The sequence below is a fragment of the Trichomycterus rosablanca genome, chromosome 1 (assembly GCF_030014385.1).
Source record: "Trichomycterus rosablanca isolate fTriRos1 chromosome 1, fTriRos1.hap1, whole genome shotgun sequence".
Lineage (NCBI taxonomy): Eukaryota > Metazoa > Chordata > Actinopteri > Siluriformes > Trichomycteridae > Trichomycterus > Trichomycterus rosablanca.
In genome coordinates this window covers 57,342,767-57,361,591 of record NC_085988.1, presented here as the reverse complement: position 1 = coordinate 57,361,591, position 18,825 = coordinate 57,342,767, and the positions used below count along the sequence as shown (strand labels likewise).

General features: G+C 37.7%; 1 protein-coding gene across 1 annotated transcript; it reads right to left on the bottom strand.

The window, feature by feature from the left end:
* Nucleotides 1–3,302: 3,302 nt before the first annotated feature.
* On the bottom strand, nucleotides 3,303–18,359 carry naga (N-acetylgalactosaminidase, alpha). Its single transcript, XM_062994672.1, has 9 exons — nucleotides 18,233–18,359; nucleotides 13,466–13,622; nucleotides 12,326–12,466; nucleotides 10,874–11,085; nucleotides 9,009–9,103; nucleotides 8,377–8,538; nucleotides 6,014–6,211; nucleotides 5,788–5,928; nucleotides 3,303–3,852 (listed from the first exon to the last, which is right to left on the bottom strand). The coding sequence occupies exons 2-9, from the start codon at nucleotides 13,618–13,620 to the stop codon at nucleotides 3,676–3,678; spliced, it is 1,281 nt and encodes a 426-aa protein (XP_062850742.1). The 5' UTR covers nucleotides 13,621–13,622; nucleotides 18,233–18,359; the 3' UTR covers nucleotides 3,303–3,675.
* Between the last annotated feature and the right edge of the window lie 466 nt (nucleotides 18,360–18,825).

The following is an 18,825-nucleotide window of genomic DNA, read 5'->3' as shown; positions in this document are numbered from 1 at the left end:
CCCTTTGATGCACAAGCTAAGCAAACCCCTTCTAATGCACAACATGGGTCGAAAATGACCCATATTCATTTCCTGTTATTTCATGTATTGCTGAGTATCTTTTTGATATATATTTTGAAATCCAAGTTCCAAGTGTTTATCACACATCTTGTTTTTGATTATCTTCAATCATTATTTTAATTTGTATTTATTTAAAAATAGTTTTTGTATTACTACATCAGCTTTACACACATGGGTCAAAAATGACCCATGTCTGCAAGTGTGATTGAATAAAATGAAAACACACTGTAATAATATATTTATTCAAATTTACACTGATATTGAACTGTAGTGAAGATTGGTGAATGTGACTGAACATAAAACTGATGAGATCATATAGATCCAACACTAATTGGTGCACTGGGAACACAAGATAGTGATCTCATGCAATCAGGGTGTTAGCAGTGAAGATAATGAAGGCATTGTGGGTGGCAGCATCCAACATATTGTACCAGAGCCCCATGGGCCACCTCCGTGTTCTCCGCTTACAAGGTGCGAACCATCTGATCCATTCTGTCCACCTTTTGTTTTGTTATAGTACTGGATGAATCAGATGGTTCGCACGTTGGAAGTGGAAAACACAGAGGGTATGGTAATGGATGACCTCTGGTTTCTTCTTTACACTATTGACATCCACTGATGTGTCATCATGATGGGTGCTCAAGAGGACAACAGCTTTTCCCTTCTTTCGCACATAGCTCTCCATGATCATATTGTCATGGTGGCCTTGCACATTGGATTTTGCAGTGGATCCAGAAAGAGTTCCTGTAAAGTCACATACCAGCTCTTGTCTACCCATGCAAGCAGGGTCAAGTCAATAAAAGCCACACATCCTTCTTTGACAATACTTCTTTACTCGTTTCCTTTTGCTGCTGTTGCTCTTCAGAACGTCCTCAATGACGTTGTTACTGATTAATATATCTTTTGGTGAAACAGTTGTTGAACCAAATGCAGGTCCTGGGCATTTCCTCAAGATGTTTTAGTGTCTTGTTCTGCCCTGAGTAGGGGATGCTAGCTCCCATGTTGTGCATTAGAAGGGTAGTGATACAAAAATGATTTTTATTGAAAAAGTAAAAAATATAAAACTGAAATAAGGATTTGTGATGATCAAAAACAAGTTAATTGAGGAATTCATGGAAGCTTGAATGGCTAAATTAATTTATTGCAAATATATAGAAAATATAAACTCAAGTCGGGTCACTTTTGACCCAGATTGTGCATCAATGTGTGCATCAGGGTTAAATAACTTAAGGATATTCCTGATTAGGATAATGTTGGTTCTGGCAGCAATATCAGAAACAATAGCTGCAAACCAGGCTATAACATACTCAACTGACTCACTTTTAGTCACAAGGAAACATAGTACTGACAATCCACCGACTGCAATTGGTTTTAAAGTAAGAAGTACCACAGTAATGAGGACAAAAGGAACATATCAGACTCCTCAGAGAGCTTGGCCACTGCCAAGAATTCCTCCCAGAGTCCCAGGACCCTGGAGCTTATTAGCAGGGCTGGGCAGTATGACCAAAAAATTGTATCACTGTATTTTTTAAGATTCTGACAGTATCAGGTTTTTTTGGGGTTTTTTTTTTTGTATGACTGAGACTTTTTATGTCTGTGGCTGATTTTACTGTCATAAGTACATAGAATATAAAACATTTTAACTTCACCATGTATATAATGAAGGTTTTGAGTACTATAAGCTTTGCTTGGCCCCACAAAATGACACAGTATATGATTAAATCAGTACATGTGAAACAGGTGCAATATATACAATGTTATTATTATTATAATATTTAAGTATTATACAATTACTGTTAGCTCTCCATTTAACATATAAAACGATGTTTGCAGTCTCCCAGTCACCCTTGATGAAATGCACAGTTATACTGTTATACTGAGGTATGACTCCACTGATTGTACAACTTGATCACAGGTCTGTTGTAGAAAAGTGGACAACTTTATATATCAGTGTTGTTGGTATAGCAATTAAACTGAAGTATTTTCGCCCCTGTAGTAACGTAGCTTAATCGTTTGCTTTTTTGCAACAACTGCTCCCCAACAAACCGTCCAGTATATAGTGTTTTAATCTGTCGAAACTAAAAAAGACTTCTAAACTGCAGACACAGCTCATTTCTTTGCTGTTTTTGTTTATTTTTTTCACCATATCGAGAAAACCTCTCTCATCTGTTTACACCGTTATGCTAATATGCTAACACTACCTGGTTAACAGCACTCCATAGCACTTTTAGCAGCAAACAGAATTATATAACTTGCTGCCTATTGAAGCTTACAGCTGTTGTATTAACTATGCTACAGTATGGCGGTATATGAAAAATCCATACCGTACGAGGAATCAAAGACGGTATACAGAATGTACCGTCATACCGCCCAGCTCTACTTGTTAGTGATAAATTTCAATGTAAACCATTGCGAAAAAAGTGCAATAACACAACATGATCATGCAGATAAAAAATCAGAACATTTTGGGATTGCTTGCATAAGCCTAATGTAGACATTCACACATTCTGAAACAGTAGGGTATATTGGTTGAAAAATGTTAGAGAAAAGCAACACAAACTTCTTCTTCTTGTTCCTCAGCCTTTGTCCCGTTTTTCGATTACGGGTCGGAATTTCCGGCTTCTTCCCGTTAGGGGTAGCCGGCGGGATTTGGCACAGTTTTTACGCCGGATGCCCTTCCTGACACAACGCTTCTTATTCATCCGGGCTTGGGACCGGCACTACAATGCACTGGTCTGTGCATCCCAGCAGCTAGGTATCTATAGGACAATTCAGTGTTTCCAATTAGCCTGGTGGCATGTTTTTGGACTGTGGGAGGAAACCGGAGCACCCGGAGGAAACCCACGCGGACACAGGGAGAACATGCAAACTCCGCACAGAAAGGACCCGGACCGCCCCACCTGGGGATCGAACCCAGGACTGAGAAAAGCAACACAAACTACTTTGGTTAAATAATCAAAAGCACTAAAGGATGTAAAGATTTGATTTTTAATCAAAATGTAAAATAATTTTCTGAACACATTGGCACGAGTGATAAGGTTTGTTGACAGGACAGATAATAAAAATGATTTAATGCATCATATGAACAGCTTTAAATGTTATAAAACAGTATTTAAAATTTCAATCACACTAGAAGTCCATGTAAATGTTCCCTTTAGAAGTGTTAACTGCAAACTAAGGTCCTAGTGTCCCTAAACATGAAGTATATGGCAATAACAGCTGCACCATTCACACATTAACAGTTTTTGCCAGTTTCCAGTCCTTTATTTTTTTTAACTAAAATCAATCAAATACAACCTACAGTTGTTTAATAATATGACCATTAAAATCTCTATGAAAAAAAAAAAACATGATTAAAGTCTGTGTTAATTTCTTCATCCACATCCCTGCCCACACCGATTGTACGAAACAGTTCTTGTGTTACCATAGAACTGCCAAGATTTGCCAAAAAGTTTTAAAAAGTGTTGTGTTTTTATGGCTCAAGATCAGAACAACCTTCATATGGTTTAAACATAGGGCATTACATTACATTCAAATTTTCATTGTTTTTTAGCCAAGCTTGCTAATGGATAGTACAGTTATTAAAATGCTTTAAAAGGCAGTACAGTCATCACATTAAAGAAATTTAGGGCTCTTCAGTTTCTCATTGAAGTGACTGGACATTGCCTCATTTTTCCATTCAGCTGATGGAGCAACATACCACATGACCACACCTGAGGGGTTGATGGAGACAACAAACGGTGTGCTGTCCTTCAGCATAGGCATGGGCTTTTCCATGAATACATCATATACCTGAAAGAGGGAGAGGGAGAAAAAGAGTAAGAGAGAGAGGTTTGATTTAGTGCATTATTTAAAAACATACATTATCTGTTTTTCTTAATAAATCAGATAATGTGTAATCCAGTCCACACTAACACGACTTTGACAGTTTTTCTGTGGCAGTTTATGTATTCTATTGTGTATCTGGAGAAAATAACCATTCAGTTCATTTTCTTTATTATTTAAGTTTTATTTATTAATATTTATAATGCCTATTCATTGAGTGAATTAGAAATGTTGTTACTTGATGAACTACTCCAGAAGATTTTGTTGAAATCAGGGATCTACCAAAAATTTGAAAATTGACATGCATTTAGTTCTGAGTTCATTGACTCAACTGTGGCTAAGATACTATTTTACATTAATTTAAACCTGTGACTACAGGTAGAGAAATATGGTGAAATGTCTGGAATGTTCTGAAAGAGGGTCTTGGGTTTGATCCCCAAATGGGGCTGTCTTGGTCCTTTCTGTGTGGAGTTAACATGTTCTCCCCGTGTCTGTGTGGGTTTCCTCCCACAGCCCAAAGACATGCAAGTGAGGTGAATTGGAGATACAAAATTGTCCATGACTGTGTTTGACCTTAAACTTGTGAACTGATAAATCTTGTGTAACGAGTAACTACAGTTTCTGTCATGAATGTAACTAAAGTGTGTAAAACATGATGTTAAAATCCTAATAAATAAATAAAATAAATCTACACAGTTTCATAATGTTAATGAAATAATTTATCTAAGCTTGTCATTAGTTTACAAAAGGTTAAAACAATACACCACTAAATATACCTCATTTATATTGACTTTTAATGGTTAGTTTAGTGTTTTATTATAAGGTGAAGTTATTACATTATTTTTAATTTTATTGTAACTCAATTTATAATGTAATAAGCAGCACATAATGCAATAGCTTACTACATTATGTGCAAAAATCTTTTTACAATATTGAATGAAGATTTTATTACATTATCAGCAATTTATTACATTATAAGCTTTTTGTTTGTTTGTTTATTAGGATTTTAACGTCATGTTTTACACACTTTGGTTACATTCATGACAGGAACGGTAGTTACTCATTACACAAGATTCATCAGTTCACAAGTTTATATCAAACACAGTCCTGGACACTTTTGTATCTCCAACACTCCTCACTTGCATGTCTTTGGACTGTGGGAGGTCCTCCACACAGAAAGGACCCGGACCGCCCCACCTGGGGCTCGAACCCAGTACCTTCTTGCTGTGAGGCGATAGTGCTACCCACTTAGCCACCGTGCCGCCCCCAATATAAGCTTTTATTACATGTGTGTTATTACATTATGTTCAGTTATTACATTATGAGTTGCTACAAATACGACATTTAAAATGTGCTCTGCCAGCTAGGTTTTAAGCTGTTAAGTCAACTACTTAATTCAGAGTTCATTCATTTTGTTTCATGGTTTATATCCACACACCAGCCCTTATACAGCCTAAAGTTTGAATGTGGAAAAATATTGTGAACCATTTCATAAATTTTTTCATTTTATTTATTTATTAGGATCAAACATCAAGTTTTACACACTTTGGTTACACTCATGACAGAAATAGTACTCATTACACAAGATTCATCAGTTCACAAGTTCTATATCAGACACAGTCATGGACAACTTTTTATCTCCAATTCACCTCACTTGCTTGTCTTTGGACTGTGGGAGGAAACCCACACAGACACGGGAGAACATGCAAACTCCACACAGAAAGGACCCCGACCACCCCACCTGGGGATCGAACCCAGGACCTTCTTGCTGTCAGGCGACAGTGCTACCTATGGAGCCACGGTGCTGCCCCTATTTGTGAACTATCACATCAAATCACAAATACACACATCAAAACCATCCCGCACATAGACACACACTCCCCACCCACACCTGGGACTGACCTTGTAGGTGCCTGCTGTATAGTTGAGAGCTTGCAGAGATGTCTGATAGCGGTATGGCATATCAGTCCTTCTACTGAAGAAGACCAAAGCACTGGCTTTATTGGACAGAGGACGCCAAAACACCTCTATACCATTGCTTTCCTAAAAAAGATAAAGTGTGTATGAAAGAACTTGTTACCAGACACTAGGATCTTTCTTAACTTGCGTTCTTTTTCAAAGCATGTACCTTGAGCAACCGCCGGCCTTGGATTCCCAAAACGTCCTGATTGATGCTGATAGCGGCTTTGTTCTGAAGTATGGCACGTGCCCCGCTGTTTAGGGTCCTCAGGTCATTGGACATGAAAAGTGGAGCAGCCATTATTGCCCACAATGCCATCTGAGAACGTGACTGATCCATGCTGAGTCCAAAATTTCCAATGACCAGCTGAGAAAATGATATTAAAGTTACAAATATTAATATTGAAATTGCTGTTTGCTGTATAAAAAAACACATAATGGCTACAGAGAACAATACTGACAAAGGAATTAACATGTCTTAGTTTAAACATATTAAAGACAACCTTAAATTAAAAGTAACCTTTTTGTCATTATATTTGTCAAAAGGACGATATAAGTAATTTACAGCTTCTGATTTTTAGCACGATGCACTGGATGAGATTTTTCTTTAAATCATATTAATCATGGCAAGCCAGTGCATATTTAAGCTGCATACCAAACACAATAATGAACACAAAAACTTAAGGTTAACCATAATAAAAACATTAGACTAACACAATAATACATGGTTTCAAATTCTGCTACTAAAAAGCATATAATTATCTTTTACTGTTATTACAAGCTCAGTTTAAAAAATGTTGATACAGTAGGAAATATGTTAACAAAACCAGACAGCAAATCCTTTTTAATTTGCAAATCCTTTTCACTTGTTTCAATTTTATTAAATTACTGTTCTTTGTTTTAAAAAGTTAAGACAGGGACATGCTTGCCACTTTGTGATTGTCTGTTTTAGATAAATGTGTCCATGTAAGTCTACAGCATTTCTGGATGTTAATAGGGCAGTTGTAGCCTAGTAGTTAAGGTATTGGATTAATAATCAAAAGGTCACACGCCCCACTACTGCCAGGTTGCCACTGTTGTAGGGCTGGGTATCACCACTAATTTCCTGGATCAATTCGATTCCAATTCACAACGTCCTGATTCGATTCAATTTCCGATTCAATTCGATTTCGATTTCGATTCAACACATTTAGGCATATTTGAGTTACATTAACAGGTTTTGTTTAAATGTGTAAAGATGTTCAGAGAACAAATGTGATAATTGTACAAAGAACACTCATTATTACATAAATTTTTACATAAATTATTAATCCAAAACAGAAAACAGTAACATTAATTTTTTATATTATTTTACATGTCCGACAAGCTACAACAGTGTACATGTAATGTAAACCCTCTCTGTCGACTTAAGTGACGTTGCGACGCAGTGTTTCACATCTGCGGACAGGTTTGGAATGGCCACTTCACTCAAATGTTTGCGTGTGGGTAAAACATAACGTGGTTCCAGAGTATTAATGAAGCTTCGAAAGCCATCGTTTTCAACAATGCTGTATGGACGTATATCCTTACATATAAAAGTTACCAGAGCCTCCGTAATTTTTTTGGCACGGGGAGAACTTTCATCGCAAATGCTTTCTCTATTGGAGGTTGTTTTTCGAATATCAGGGTGGTGTCTCGTTAAATGGTTTCTCAGATTTGTGGTATTCCCACAATATTTCACCTCCATGTTGCACAGCTTACACACGGCTTTACTTTTGTCCAGCTCTTCCCTACCCTCATGGTTTTTGAATCCAAAATGTAACCAGACGTCTGCCTTCAGGTTCTGGGGCACCTTTACTTGAGCTTCAGCCATGCTGAACTGATGTGCAGGTCAGATCTCACGAAAAAACAGTGGCTGGTCACGCGAGATTAAAGGGGTAACAGATTTCCGTGTACACCGTGAAAAGGGGCTAATTTTAAAGATCGATCTCACGTTTATATGAATCGATATCGGATAATTCAAATAAAGATCTATTTGGATTGAAAAATTGATTTTATAAACCCACCCTTACACTGTTGGGCCCTTGAGCATGTCCATCAATGTCTCTTGATGCATGCTCAATAATTGGTGTGGAGATATGTTTCGTCACTCATCCAAGTGACTTCTTCAGTCTTTGTGTCCAGATGAACTGATTCAACTTTGTGGAATGTCCATTAATGGCAACCTGGCAGTGATGTGGCTTAAACCAATTATGATCCGATTACAAATCCAGTAATAAACACTTTGAGCTACCACTGTCTAAAATGGAGCCGCTCAGGTGGTGCAGTGGTAAAATACACTAGCGCACCAGAGCTGGGATTGAGATGAAAAAATTGGGGGAAAAAAACTAAAGAAAAAGAGAAAAAAAAGTGTACTTCTGTCAGTTAAATAAAGGTTCAAGAAGGATTTTTTTTTATTGCACTGTACAAAATGTCCCACTTTTCTGGAAATACGGGTTCCTAGAAATTAGCATATATTTACAAAAGGATAAAACATTAAATATGTCTTCTCACCATATCAGGGTCATTCCAACGTCCTGGTCCAGCAGCAGGCTGTAAGATGTCTTGATTTTTAGTAAACCAGTCCACAATGCCCAGGACACTGGCCCATGAGTCTTCGATATCATCATAATTACGCCACAAGTTACAGATCTCACCAAGCAAGGTGTAGTTTACCTAGAAAAGAGGAATAAATTTGATTACTTTAAACATTACAATGAAAAAGAAATTATTTCACCTTTTGCATAATCCCAATTTCTACCCAATATCCTTATGCTGCATGCGTGACACGCTGTCTGGCTAAAGAGGCCCGCAGGCTAATACATGCCTACTCCAAAACGTGAAACTGCAGCCAATTTTTAGACCATCTAGTGGCAGATTTTGATAAAGCCCTTACATGTACATTAGTAATAAGCTATTCTCTTGGCATCATTGTTGCAACAGCAAGGAGATGATTCTCTAGCCATGTTTTCTTCCTTAGCCATATTAAATTATGCCTGTTGAGTGCTCGACACCAGGCTGGCAGCACCAAACTTATGTCTCTGTGGTGACAAAACTGTGGTGTAGTATATTGGACTGCTCTGCCACCGAAGTGCTTTCAGTTTTCCTGAACCAAGCCAATATAATTGAAGCAGCATTTGACTTACTTTAGGAGGAAGCCCACCCTGATAGGCAGGCCAGCTGCATGAATAACCAATCGGCCGTCCGGTAGCATTTAAGGCCTTTGACATGAGTGGGTAACCTAAAAGAAAAAAATATAAAAATAGATAATATTATTAAATAATTTATTATAGTAAGGCACATATGGATGTGTGCAGACTTCTTATTACTCTACCATGGGATGCTGTTAGATACTTGAAACTTTTAAATGCAACATGCACAAGCATGCATGCACAAAACTGAGATATAAGATTCCACAAGCCAAGCTGACTGTTTTATCTATTCTCCAAAGACCTGCTAACCAATTCTAAAGTGGGTTAAAAAATACACACAGAGATACTGAATTATAATTAGAACTGATAATTGCAATGTTGACCTTGACAGACATAAAACAGAATATATTAAATTAATTTAAACAATTTTGTCTAAACTTTACAACCTTTTACAATAAGATGTGTCACATAAGACAATAAGATTAAAACCCGAGTGAGTGCTGGGCGGTATGACGGTACATTTGGTATGACGGTACATTCGGTATACCGTCTTTGATTTCTCATATCGTATGGATACCATACCATAGCACAGTTAATACAACAGCTGTTAGCTTCAGTAGGCAGCAAATTATATAATATTGTTCGCCGCTAAAAGCGCTATGGAGCGCCGTGCAGATTAGATACATCTCATGAGTTAGCCAGGCAGCGTTAGCATGAAAGAGAGGCTTCCTCGAAATGGTAAAAAAATAAACAAAAAACAGATGGAAGATGAAGAGGGGGAGACCAGATATGCACGGGAAGAACCTGCCAGAGAAATAAGGCATGTCAGCAGTTAAGAACAGACTAAAAGACTATATACTGTACGTACAGTATTTGCTGGGTGATTTTCACGATCAATTTGGTTAATTTAAATTAATGTTTTCACACGATGTTAGAAATGTGACAATCGCCACTGTACAAGTTTACAAACCTTATATTTTAATTAAAATACCAACATGTCACAAGGCAGAAACTGACCAGACGCTCACGGAATATATAATCAAGGAAAGTTTAATATCAAAAGGGCAATCTAAAATCAGTGTACAATATTAGGCCAAAACCAGAGGATAAACAGACAGACAGAGAAAACCAAAAGGCACAGGCAAAAACAGTAAACGGAAGACAACAAGGGTCATACATGATAACAGCTAGATTCAGAAATAAGAACCACTCGTTATCCATGCAAACACAGTCAGCAATACTTCGCAACGAGACAGACAAGCAGAAGTATTTAAATAAGATTCATGGAATTGAACACAGCTGAACTGGGCGAAAATACTTCAGGCCAGTTGCTAAACTAGAGTTAAAAGCAAACTGGAAGCAGAGATATTTCAAGGCATCCACTTTTCTACTACACACCTGTGGTCAAGTTGTACAGTGGAGTTTGCAAATGTTTTTTTATTCGTTAAAGGGAGAGCTAAGGGTAATTGTACAATACTTAAATATTAAATAAAAAGTATTTATCGCAACTGTTTTACGCATACTGAGTTCATCATATATTGTGTCATTTTGTGGGGCCAAGCAAACCTTATAGTACTCAAAACCTTCATTCTATACATGGTAAAATGTTTAATTTTCTATGTACTTATGACAGTAGAATAAGCCACAGACATATAAAAAGTCACAGTCATACAAAAAAAATACTGTGATATACCGTGAAACCATAAGAATCTTAAAAAATACCGTGATACAAATTTTTGATCATACCACCCAGCCCTACTTACAATGATGTTTCAAGAAAATGAATGTTTTGACATAGTGTACCCCCGTACCCTAACTAATATCATTCCTTTTTTTAAATGTTATGAACAGTCTTTTACCCTGCTCTTGCTCAGACGCATTGGAGTAGCAGCCGTCCAGTTTGAGCATGTCAACTTCCCACTCAGCAAAAGTCTGTGCATCTATCTCAATCTTATCAAGTGTTGTTCCAGGGTACCCTCCACATGTGTAAGTGCCCAGATCACCATAGATGCCCAGCTTTAGCCCACGGTCATGAACGTAGCGTGCCAGTTTTGAGATGCCACCAGGGAACCTGTAGGTGCCGGTCACACACAATTTAGCAACAAAACTTATAGTAGATATTTGTGAGAGAATGATAATACCAAATAATGTAAATAAGTTATAAAAGCACAAGCAAAGATTACTAGAGTTAAAGAGCTAGTAGACAGTTCTTCAAACTAAATGTGGTAAATTGCATGTTGCAGGTTACAATTTCAAATTAGGAGAACAACCTAACTTTTAGAACACTCAAAGCAATATCAGGATGTTTGATGTTTGTTTTTTTAATTATTACTTATTTATTACTTATTACTTACTTAGTATTATTATTGCATTACTTGTACATAATTTGGACAAGTCTATTGTTGTAAGAAGAGCCTGTTCAGAGATCTTTGCCAAGGACAATGACACGACCCCATACCATGACAGAGCCTGGCTTTTGGACTTGTTGCTGATAACAGTCTGGATAGTCATCTGACCACAATACACGTTTCCACTGTGTGTTGGTCCATCCTAGATGCCTCCGAGCCCAGAGAAGTCGATGCCGTTTCTGGACATGGTTAACATAACGCTTCTTTTTTGCACAGTAAAGTTTTAAGTGGCATTTGTGAATGTAACTCCATATTGTAGTGCTTGACAAAGTTTTCCAAAGTAATCCCTTGCCCATGTGGTTATATCAGCTATTGATGAATGACGATTCTTGATGCTGTGCTGTCTGAGGGATCAGAGATCACGAGTGTTCAGCTTAGGCTTGCACCCTTGCCCTTTACACACTGAAATTCCTACAGATTCCTTGATCATTTAATGACATTATGCACTGTAGAGGGAGAAATAATGCAAATTCCTTTCAGTCTTTTTTGAGGAATAATCTTTTTTAACAGTTTAAATTATTTTCTAATGCATTTGTTGACAAACTGAAGATCCACTGCCCATCTTTGCACCTAAAAGGCTTTCGAGGATACTGTTCCAAATCATGATTACATTCACCTGTTGACATTACCTGTTTAAATTTACATCATTATTTCGTGTTTTTACCTCATTACTAGCCCTAAAATGTCCCTGTCGTAACTTATTTTAATGTGTTGCAGGCCTGAACATAACATAACATAAAATGAAGTTAACCAGTCTATTGTGGATTTGTGCAAATATCCAGTTAATACACTGCATAACACAACTTGGCCAAAGAACACTGTAATTGGTGAAATAAAAACTTTGATGTTAATGTTGTATTTAGTATTGATTTTTTTCCATTGTGTACTTATGTGCTACATTGCCTCTTTGGATCAGGCTGCAATCGGCCCTGTTCATCTCTCTCCTTGGAAGCCCAGCAGTCATCAATGTTTATGTAGACATATCCAAGCTCCCTCCAGCCATCTTCAGCCAGACGGTCTGCCATATCCCTGAAGAGCACTTCACTGAGCCAGAAAGACAGTTAGTCACTTAATCATTTATGACTAGCATAATACAGTTTAAATTCCAGCATTATAAATGTAAACATGTTTAATATTTGGCTAAAATATAGTATATTAAATAATTAATAAAATTTTAAGGAGTTTTAAAGAAAGGTCTCAGAATTGTTCAACCCCCCTGAAAGGAATCCCTCATAGGCGCACATATTTGCAAATAAGCTGTTGTCTCAAGCACACCTGATGCAACTAATAAAGAACCTCATTAGTTGCATCTGGTGTGCTTTAGATAAAACACATCAAATACCTGTACTAGCTAAGGGTTTGTTGACTGTGATTTTTGACAGTCCAAATGCAAACCTCAAAATCCACCAAGGCTTGATTTCACAAGGCATCCTTAATTTCTAGAGATTCTGTAGTGGTCGTCACAGTCGCCTGACTTGAACCCAACAGAACATCTTTTGTGGGATTTGAAGAAGCAGTTGCAGCAAAGTGTTATCCTATGCCCATTAGGAATGGGTTAAGATTCTTCAGGAACGCTGGCAAAAGCAGGTGTCCAGCTATGCATCACATTTGCAGCAGGTTGTAACATCAAAAGGGGGCTCAACTAAGTACTAAAGTACTACACTTGTCATAAGATGGGGTTGAATCGTTCTGAGACTGCAGTAGTCATTAAAAGTGCCATTTTGTGTAGAATTTTGAGAAACCACTTGGTGTTATATAAATTGTTTTTTTTTTTATTGTTTATTGCAAACAGCTGAAATGTAGTAAATTTTGCTAATAAACCTAATTTGCAAATGAAAATTTGTGATTGCAGTAAGGTCACTGACAAGCTTAACATGCCTAGTGGGGGTAATAATGGGTAAGCCAATCCCAGGGACCTGGAAGTTGTGTGTGGACAAGGGTGTTAGCTATTTGTCCTTTTACAAGTGTACTGATCTGCTCGAAGCAGATATGAATTAGTAATGTCTGAATTAGGGAAAAAAGGGATACTACAGCTGTACTTACCTGATGCAGTTCTGGGGATCATCTTCACAGTCAATATCACAGCGAAAGCGTTCCCAGGCCAGCCAGCCCATGGGTGGAGTCCTCATGAGCCCATTGTCCAGAGCCTGGGTGGCTGTAAAGAATACTAGCCACAAACCAACCAAAACTTGCAGCATGTCTAGAAGAAATCAGTAAATATCAGATACATTTAAAAATGTAAAATTAAATACATTTTTTACATGACCTTCTCTACTAGCCTAATGATGTAGAAAATATGTGGCATGAAGAAAAAAATGTCAGTGTCAGAAACTAAACCAATCTGACTGATCCTGTTATGTGAATAAAGTTTGCCAAGTTGCCTACGGTTATAGGAAATGTCTAATTAAGGCTATTTCAGTCAATGGGGGATTACAAGGCATAGGGTGTCCTACATCATCCTCAGTAAGAATTGGAATCAATTAATTTTATTTTCAAATGACTGTATAACTAAATACTAGACATCCTGTATGTATATTGTGACCAATACATTTTCTCCTTTCTCCAAGCTGACATGGTGGTTATTAAAAAAAACAGTAATGAGTAAACTGTCTTTCACAGATATTCATTAAAATGGCACAAAAACATGACAATTGTTTCACTTTATAAACTTGTAAACACGTTCTAATACCTCATTTGAAATCCAGATATGGGAAAAGGGCATAATAAGGCCAGAAATGTCAGGGAATGTTAATAAACAAAAACTATGAGATTAAACATGTCCAGTGTTAAACATGTCCAGTCCCAAGATGTGTACAATGTAAAATGTATAATATATTAAAACAAACTGTTCCTGGCAAATGGTGAAAAGGTGCAATTAATAGGAAATGTGACACTGTGGCAATGCCTCTGTCCCAACTTTTTTGAGCGTGGTAAGGGCATACAGTTCTAGATTTGTTTACATTCACAAAATACAATTAAAGTGCGCAGTAAAAAAAGAAAAAAAAAATTGGAAATCTTTTCTTTGTTCATTTGCTAGGTAAATTAAGGCACAGGAAAATCAACAAATTATAGATTGTGTTTTTTATTACATTGTTAAAAATGTCGTTTTTTAGTGCTTTGTTAAAAATGTCCCAATAGGGTTTATATTTTTCCTCCAATAAATATCATTTACATTTTCTCTGGATTCTATTTTACATTTTTCATTAGGATCTATGCAAATATAGAGGAAATCTTTTTTCTTTTTCTTTTTTTTTTTTTTACAGCAGCATCATGCAAGGTCAAGATACATAGTTTTAAGCTTAATAAGCCTAAATAAAACATAATATGAGACTGCTCATGTGACCTTCTACAGCAAGTGGCAGAATAACAGCTTCTTCTGCCAACACACAAAACTGCTAAACAAGACAGTCAGCTTTCGCTTTATTACCATGTTATTCTACAAGGTGCCTTAAAACCTATATTATCAGACAATCCTGACTGAAAAAGAAAGCTGAATAGCATGTTGTTATCTTATGACTGCTCACCTGACAGCTCAGATGTGCAAAGATCTCTTACTAAACATAAATAAATATTTGGACTTGAGACAGGGCAGGGCCTCGTCAAGCAAGCCATTTTTTTAAAAGTTTACTTTGTTGCCTACATGAATGATCCAGTAAGTGACAATACATTTTTACAGCTGAGAAAAACATAGTTCACAAAAGTAGCAACAATGAATAATAAAATACAAAGAAAAATAGTTTGACTGTGTTTGGCACTTATGCAACCATGCAAACCAAAAATAGATTATTAATTATTATCATTCAGGCCAACTGTTTGTGCAATTCATTTTCATATTTAAAGTATTTGATTTATAATTTATATAATAAATATAACTGGCAGGATTTTAGGATCTATTTAGTGAAAACATGTTAATAGAGTTTGGTAACAAATACTCAAACCTGAATCGCATTCTTGATGGCAGATCATCCTGAACTGTATGGTGAGCATCTCTAAAGTTCCATATATATATATGTGTGTGTGTGTGTATATATATATATATATATATATATATATATATATATATATATATATATATATATATATATATATATATATATACAGTGTATCACAAAAGTGAGTACACCCCTCACATTTCTGCAGATATTTAAGTATATCTTTTCATGGGACAACACTGACAAAATGACACTTTGACACAATGAAAAGTAGTCTGTGTGCAGCTTATATAACAGTGTAAATTTATTCTTCCCTCAAAATAACTCAATATACAGCCATTAATGTCTAAACCACCGGCAACAAAAGTGAGTACACCCCTAAGAGACTACACCCCTAAATGTCCAAATTGAGCACTGCTTGTCATTTTCCCTCCAAAATGTCATGTGATTTGTTAGTGTTACTAGGTCTCAGGTGTGCATAGGGAGCAGGTGTGTTCAATTTAGTAGTACAGCTCTCACACTCTCTCATACTGGTCACTGAAAGTTCCAACATGGCACCTCATGGCAAAGAACTCTCTGAGGATCTTAAAAGACGAATTGTTGCGCTACATGAAGATGGCCAAGGCTACAAGAAGATTGCCAACACCCTGAAACTGAGCTGCAGCACAGTGGTCAAGATCATCCAGCGTTTTAAAAGAGCAGGGTCCACTCAGAACAGACCTCGCGTTGGTCGTCCAAAGAAGCTGAGTGCACGTGCTCAGCGTCACATCCAACTGCTGTCTTTGAAAGATAGGCGCAGGAGTGCTGTCAGCATTGCTGCAGAGATTGAAAGGGTGGGGGGTCAGCCTGTCAGTGCTCAGACCATACGCCGCACACTACATTAAATTGGTCTGCATGGCTGTCACCCCAGAAGGAAGCCTCTTCTGAAGTCTCTACACAAGAAAGCCTGCAAACAGTTTGCTGAAGACATGTCAACAAAGGACATGGATTACTGGAACCATGTCCTATGGTCTGATGAGACCAAGATTAATTTATTTGGTTCAGATGGTCTCAAGCATGTGTGGTGGCAATCAGGTGAGGAGTACAAAGATAAGTGTGTCATGCCTACAGTCAAGCATGGTGGTGGGAATGCCATGGTCTGGGGCTGCATGAGTGCAGCAGGTGTTGGGGAGTTACATTTCATTGAGGGACACATGAACTCCAATATGTACTGTGAAATACTAAAGCAGAGCATGATCCCCTCCCTCCGGAAACTGGGTCGCAGGGCAGTGTTCCAGCATGATAATGACCCCAAACACACCTCTAAGACGACCACTGCTTTATTGAAGAGGCTGAGGGTAAAGGTGATGGACTGGCCAAGCATGTCTCCAGACCTAAACCCAATAGAACATCTTTGGGGCATCCTCAAGCGGAAGGTGGAGGAGCGCAAAGTCTCGAATATCCGCCAGCTCCGTGATGTCGTCATGGAGGAGTGGAAAAGCATTCCAGTGGCAACCTGTGAAGCTCTGGTAAACTCCATGCCCAGGAGAGTTAAGGCAGTTCTGGGAAATAATGGTGGCCACACAAAATATTGACACTTCAGGAACTTTCACTAAGGGGTGTACTCACTTTTGTTGCCGGTGGTTTAGACATTAATGGCTGTATATTGAGTTATTTTGAGGGAAGAATAAATTTACACTCCTATATAAGCTGCACACAGACTACTTTTCATTGTGTCAAAGTGTCATTTTGTCAGTGTTGTCCCATGAAAAGATATACTTAAATATCTGCAGAAATGTGAGGGGTGTACTCACATTTGTGATACACTGTATATATATATATATAGTATACACACACACACACACTGATCAGCCATAACATTAAAACCACCTCCTTGTTGCTATACTCACTGTCCATTTTATCAGCTTCACTTACCATATAAAAGCACTTTGTAGTTCTACAATTACTGACTGTAGTCTATCTGTTTTTCTGCATACTGTTTTAGCCTGATTTCACTCTGTTCTTCAATGGTCAGGACCCCACAGAGCAGGTATTATTTAGTTGGTGGGTCATTCTCAGCACTGCAGTGACAATGACATGGTGGTGGTGTGTTAGTGTGTGTTGTGCTGGTATGTGTGGATCAGACACAGCAGCGCTGCTGGAGTTTTTAAGCACCTCACTGTCACTGCTGGACTGAGAACCAACCAACCAAAAATATATCCAGCCAACAGTGCCCTGTGGGCAGCCTCCTGTGACCACTGATGAAGGTCTAGAAGATGACCAACTCAAACAGCAGCAATAGATGAGCGATCGTCTCTGCCTTTACATCTACAAGGTGGACCAACTAATAGAGTCTAATAGAGTGGACACAATATTTTAAAAAACTCCAGCAGCAGCGCTGTGTCTGATCCACTCATACCAGCACAACACACACTAACACACCACCACCATGTCATTGTCACTGCAGTGCTGAGAATGATCCACCACCCAAGTAATACCTGCTCTGTGGTGGCCCTGTGGGGGTCCTGTCCGTTAAAGAACAGGGTAAAAACAGGTTTAAAAAGCATGCAGAGAAACAGATGGACAACAGTCAGTAATTGAAGAACTACAAAGTGCTTCTATATGGTAAGTGGAGCTGATAAAATGGACAGTGAGTGTAGAAACAAGGAGGTGGTCATAATGTTATGGCTGATCTGTGTATATTCTTCTAGGATCTATCTTAAATAGTTACATGGTATGACTCAGTATGTCCTCATTGCTTTTACAAAAACAATGTACAATAAAGAAAGATCAGTATTTATGTCATGTTATTTTGTGTCTTTATTAATTAACTATAACGTTATAATATATTTTTGCAGAAACCATACATGTTTTCTGTTGTGAACGTATGGTTACTCACCGAATCAGACGGGAAATCCCGGAAATACCTTCTCTTGGAAGTAAAATTAATAAAAATAAATAAGTAATAAATGTCAGGTTCTAGCTAACAGTTAACAGCAGATAGTCTTCGTTAGTAATAACACCATGTTAGTAATGACAGCGATTGTGCAGTTACTGTATTAAAACTGCAGCTATGGGTGTACAGTCATGTGAACAGCTTCCGTATGTCATGTGCTTTCAGTCAGCTGATCTCACCACCATAATGCGGGCTGCGTCTCAATCAGATACAAGTGAGAAAGTAAGCACTAAGAACAAATAAGTGTGCACTTGTAAACGTGTGTGTTTGAAATAATGTGGCGCCTGTTTTAAAGCGTGCAAGAGAGTTTAAGGAGTAAGGACGCAGCAAGCAAAACTGTGAGGGAGTTTATTTTAATATTTTCAGTAACACATACATTAACAACTACGAGGCTGAAGTTAGTTACTTATTCGCGGCTTCCGATTCGTTTGGTTACTTATTCGCAGCTTCTTATTTAGCGGCTGAAGTTGGTTCCTTATTCATAAAGGGAGCGTTCGCCATGGATATTTGCTGCACACTTTATATTTTACCGACAT

Excerpts from the sequence above, each read along its gene's own strand:
- naga (XM_062994672.1), bottom strand. The coding sequence starts at position 13,620 with ATGCTGCAAGTTTTGGTTGGTTTGTGGCTAGTATTCTTTACAGCCACC. Across the intron at positions 12,467-13,465 it reads GATCCCCAGAACTGCATCAG|TGAAGTGCTCTTCAGGGATA; the intron begins GTAAGTACAGCT and ends TTTCTGGCTCAG. Across the intron at positions 3,853-5,787 it reads ATACAGCAGGCACCTACAAG|GTATATGATGTATTCATGGA; the intron begins GTCAGTCCCAGG and ends TCCCTCTTTCAG.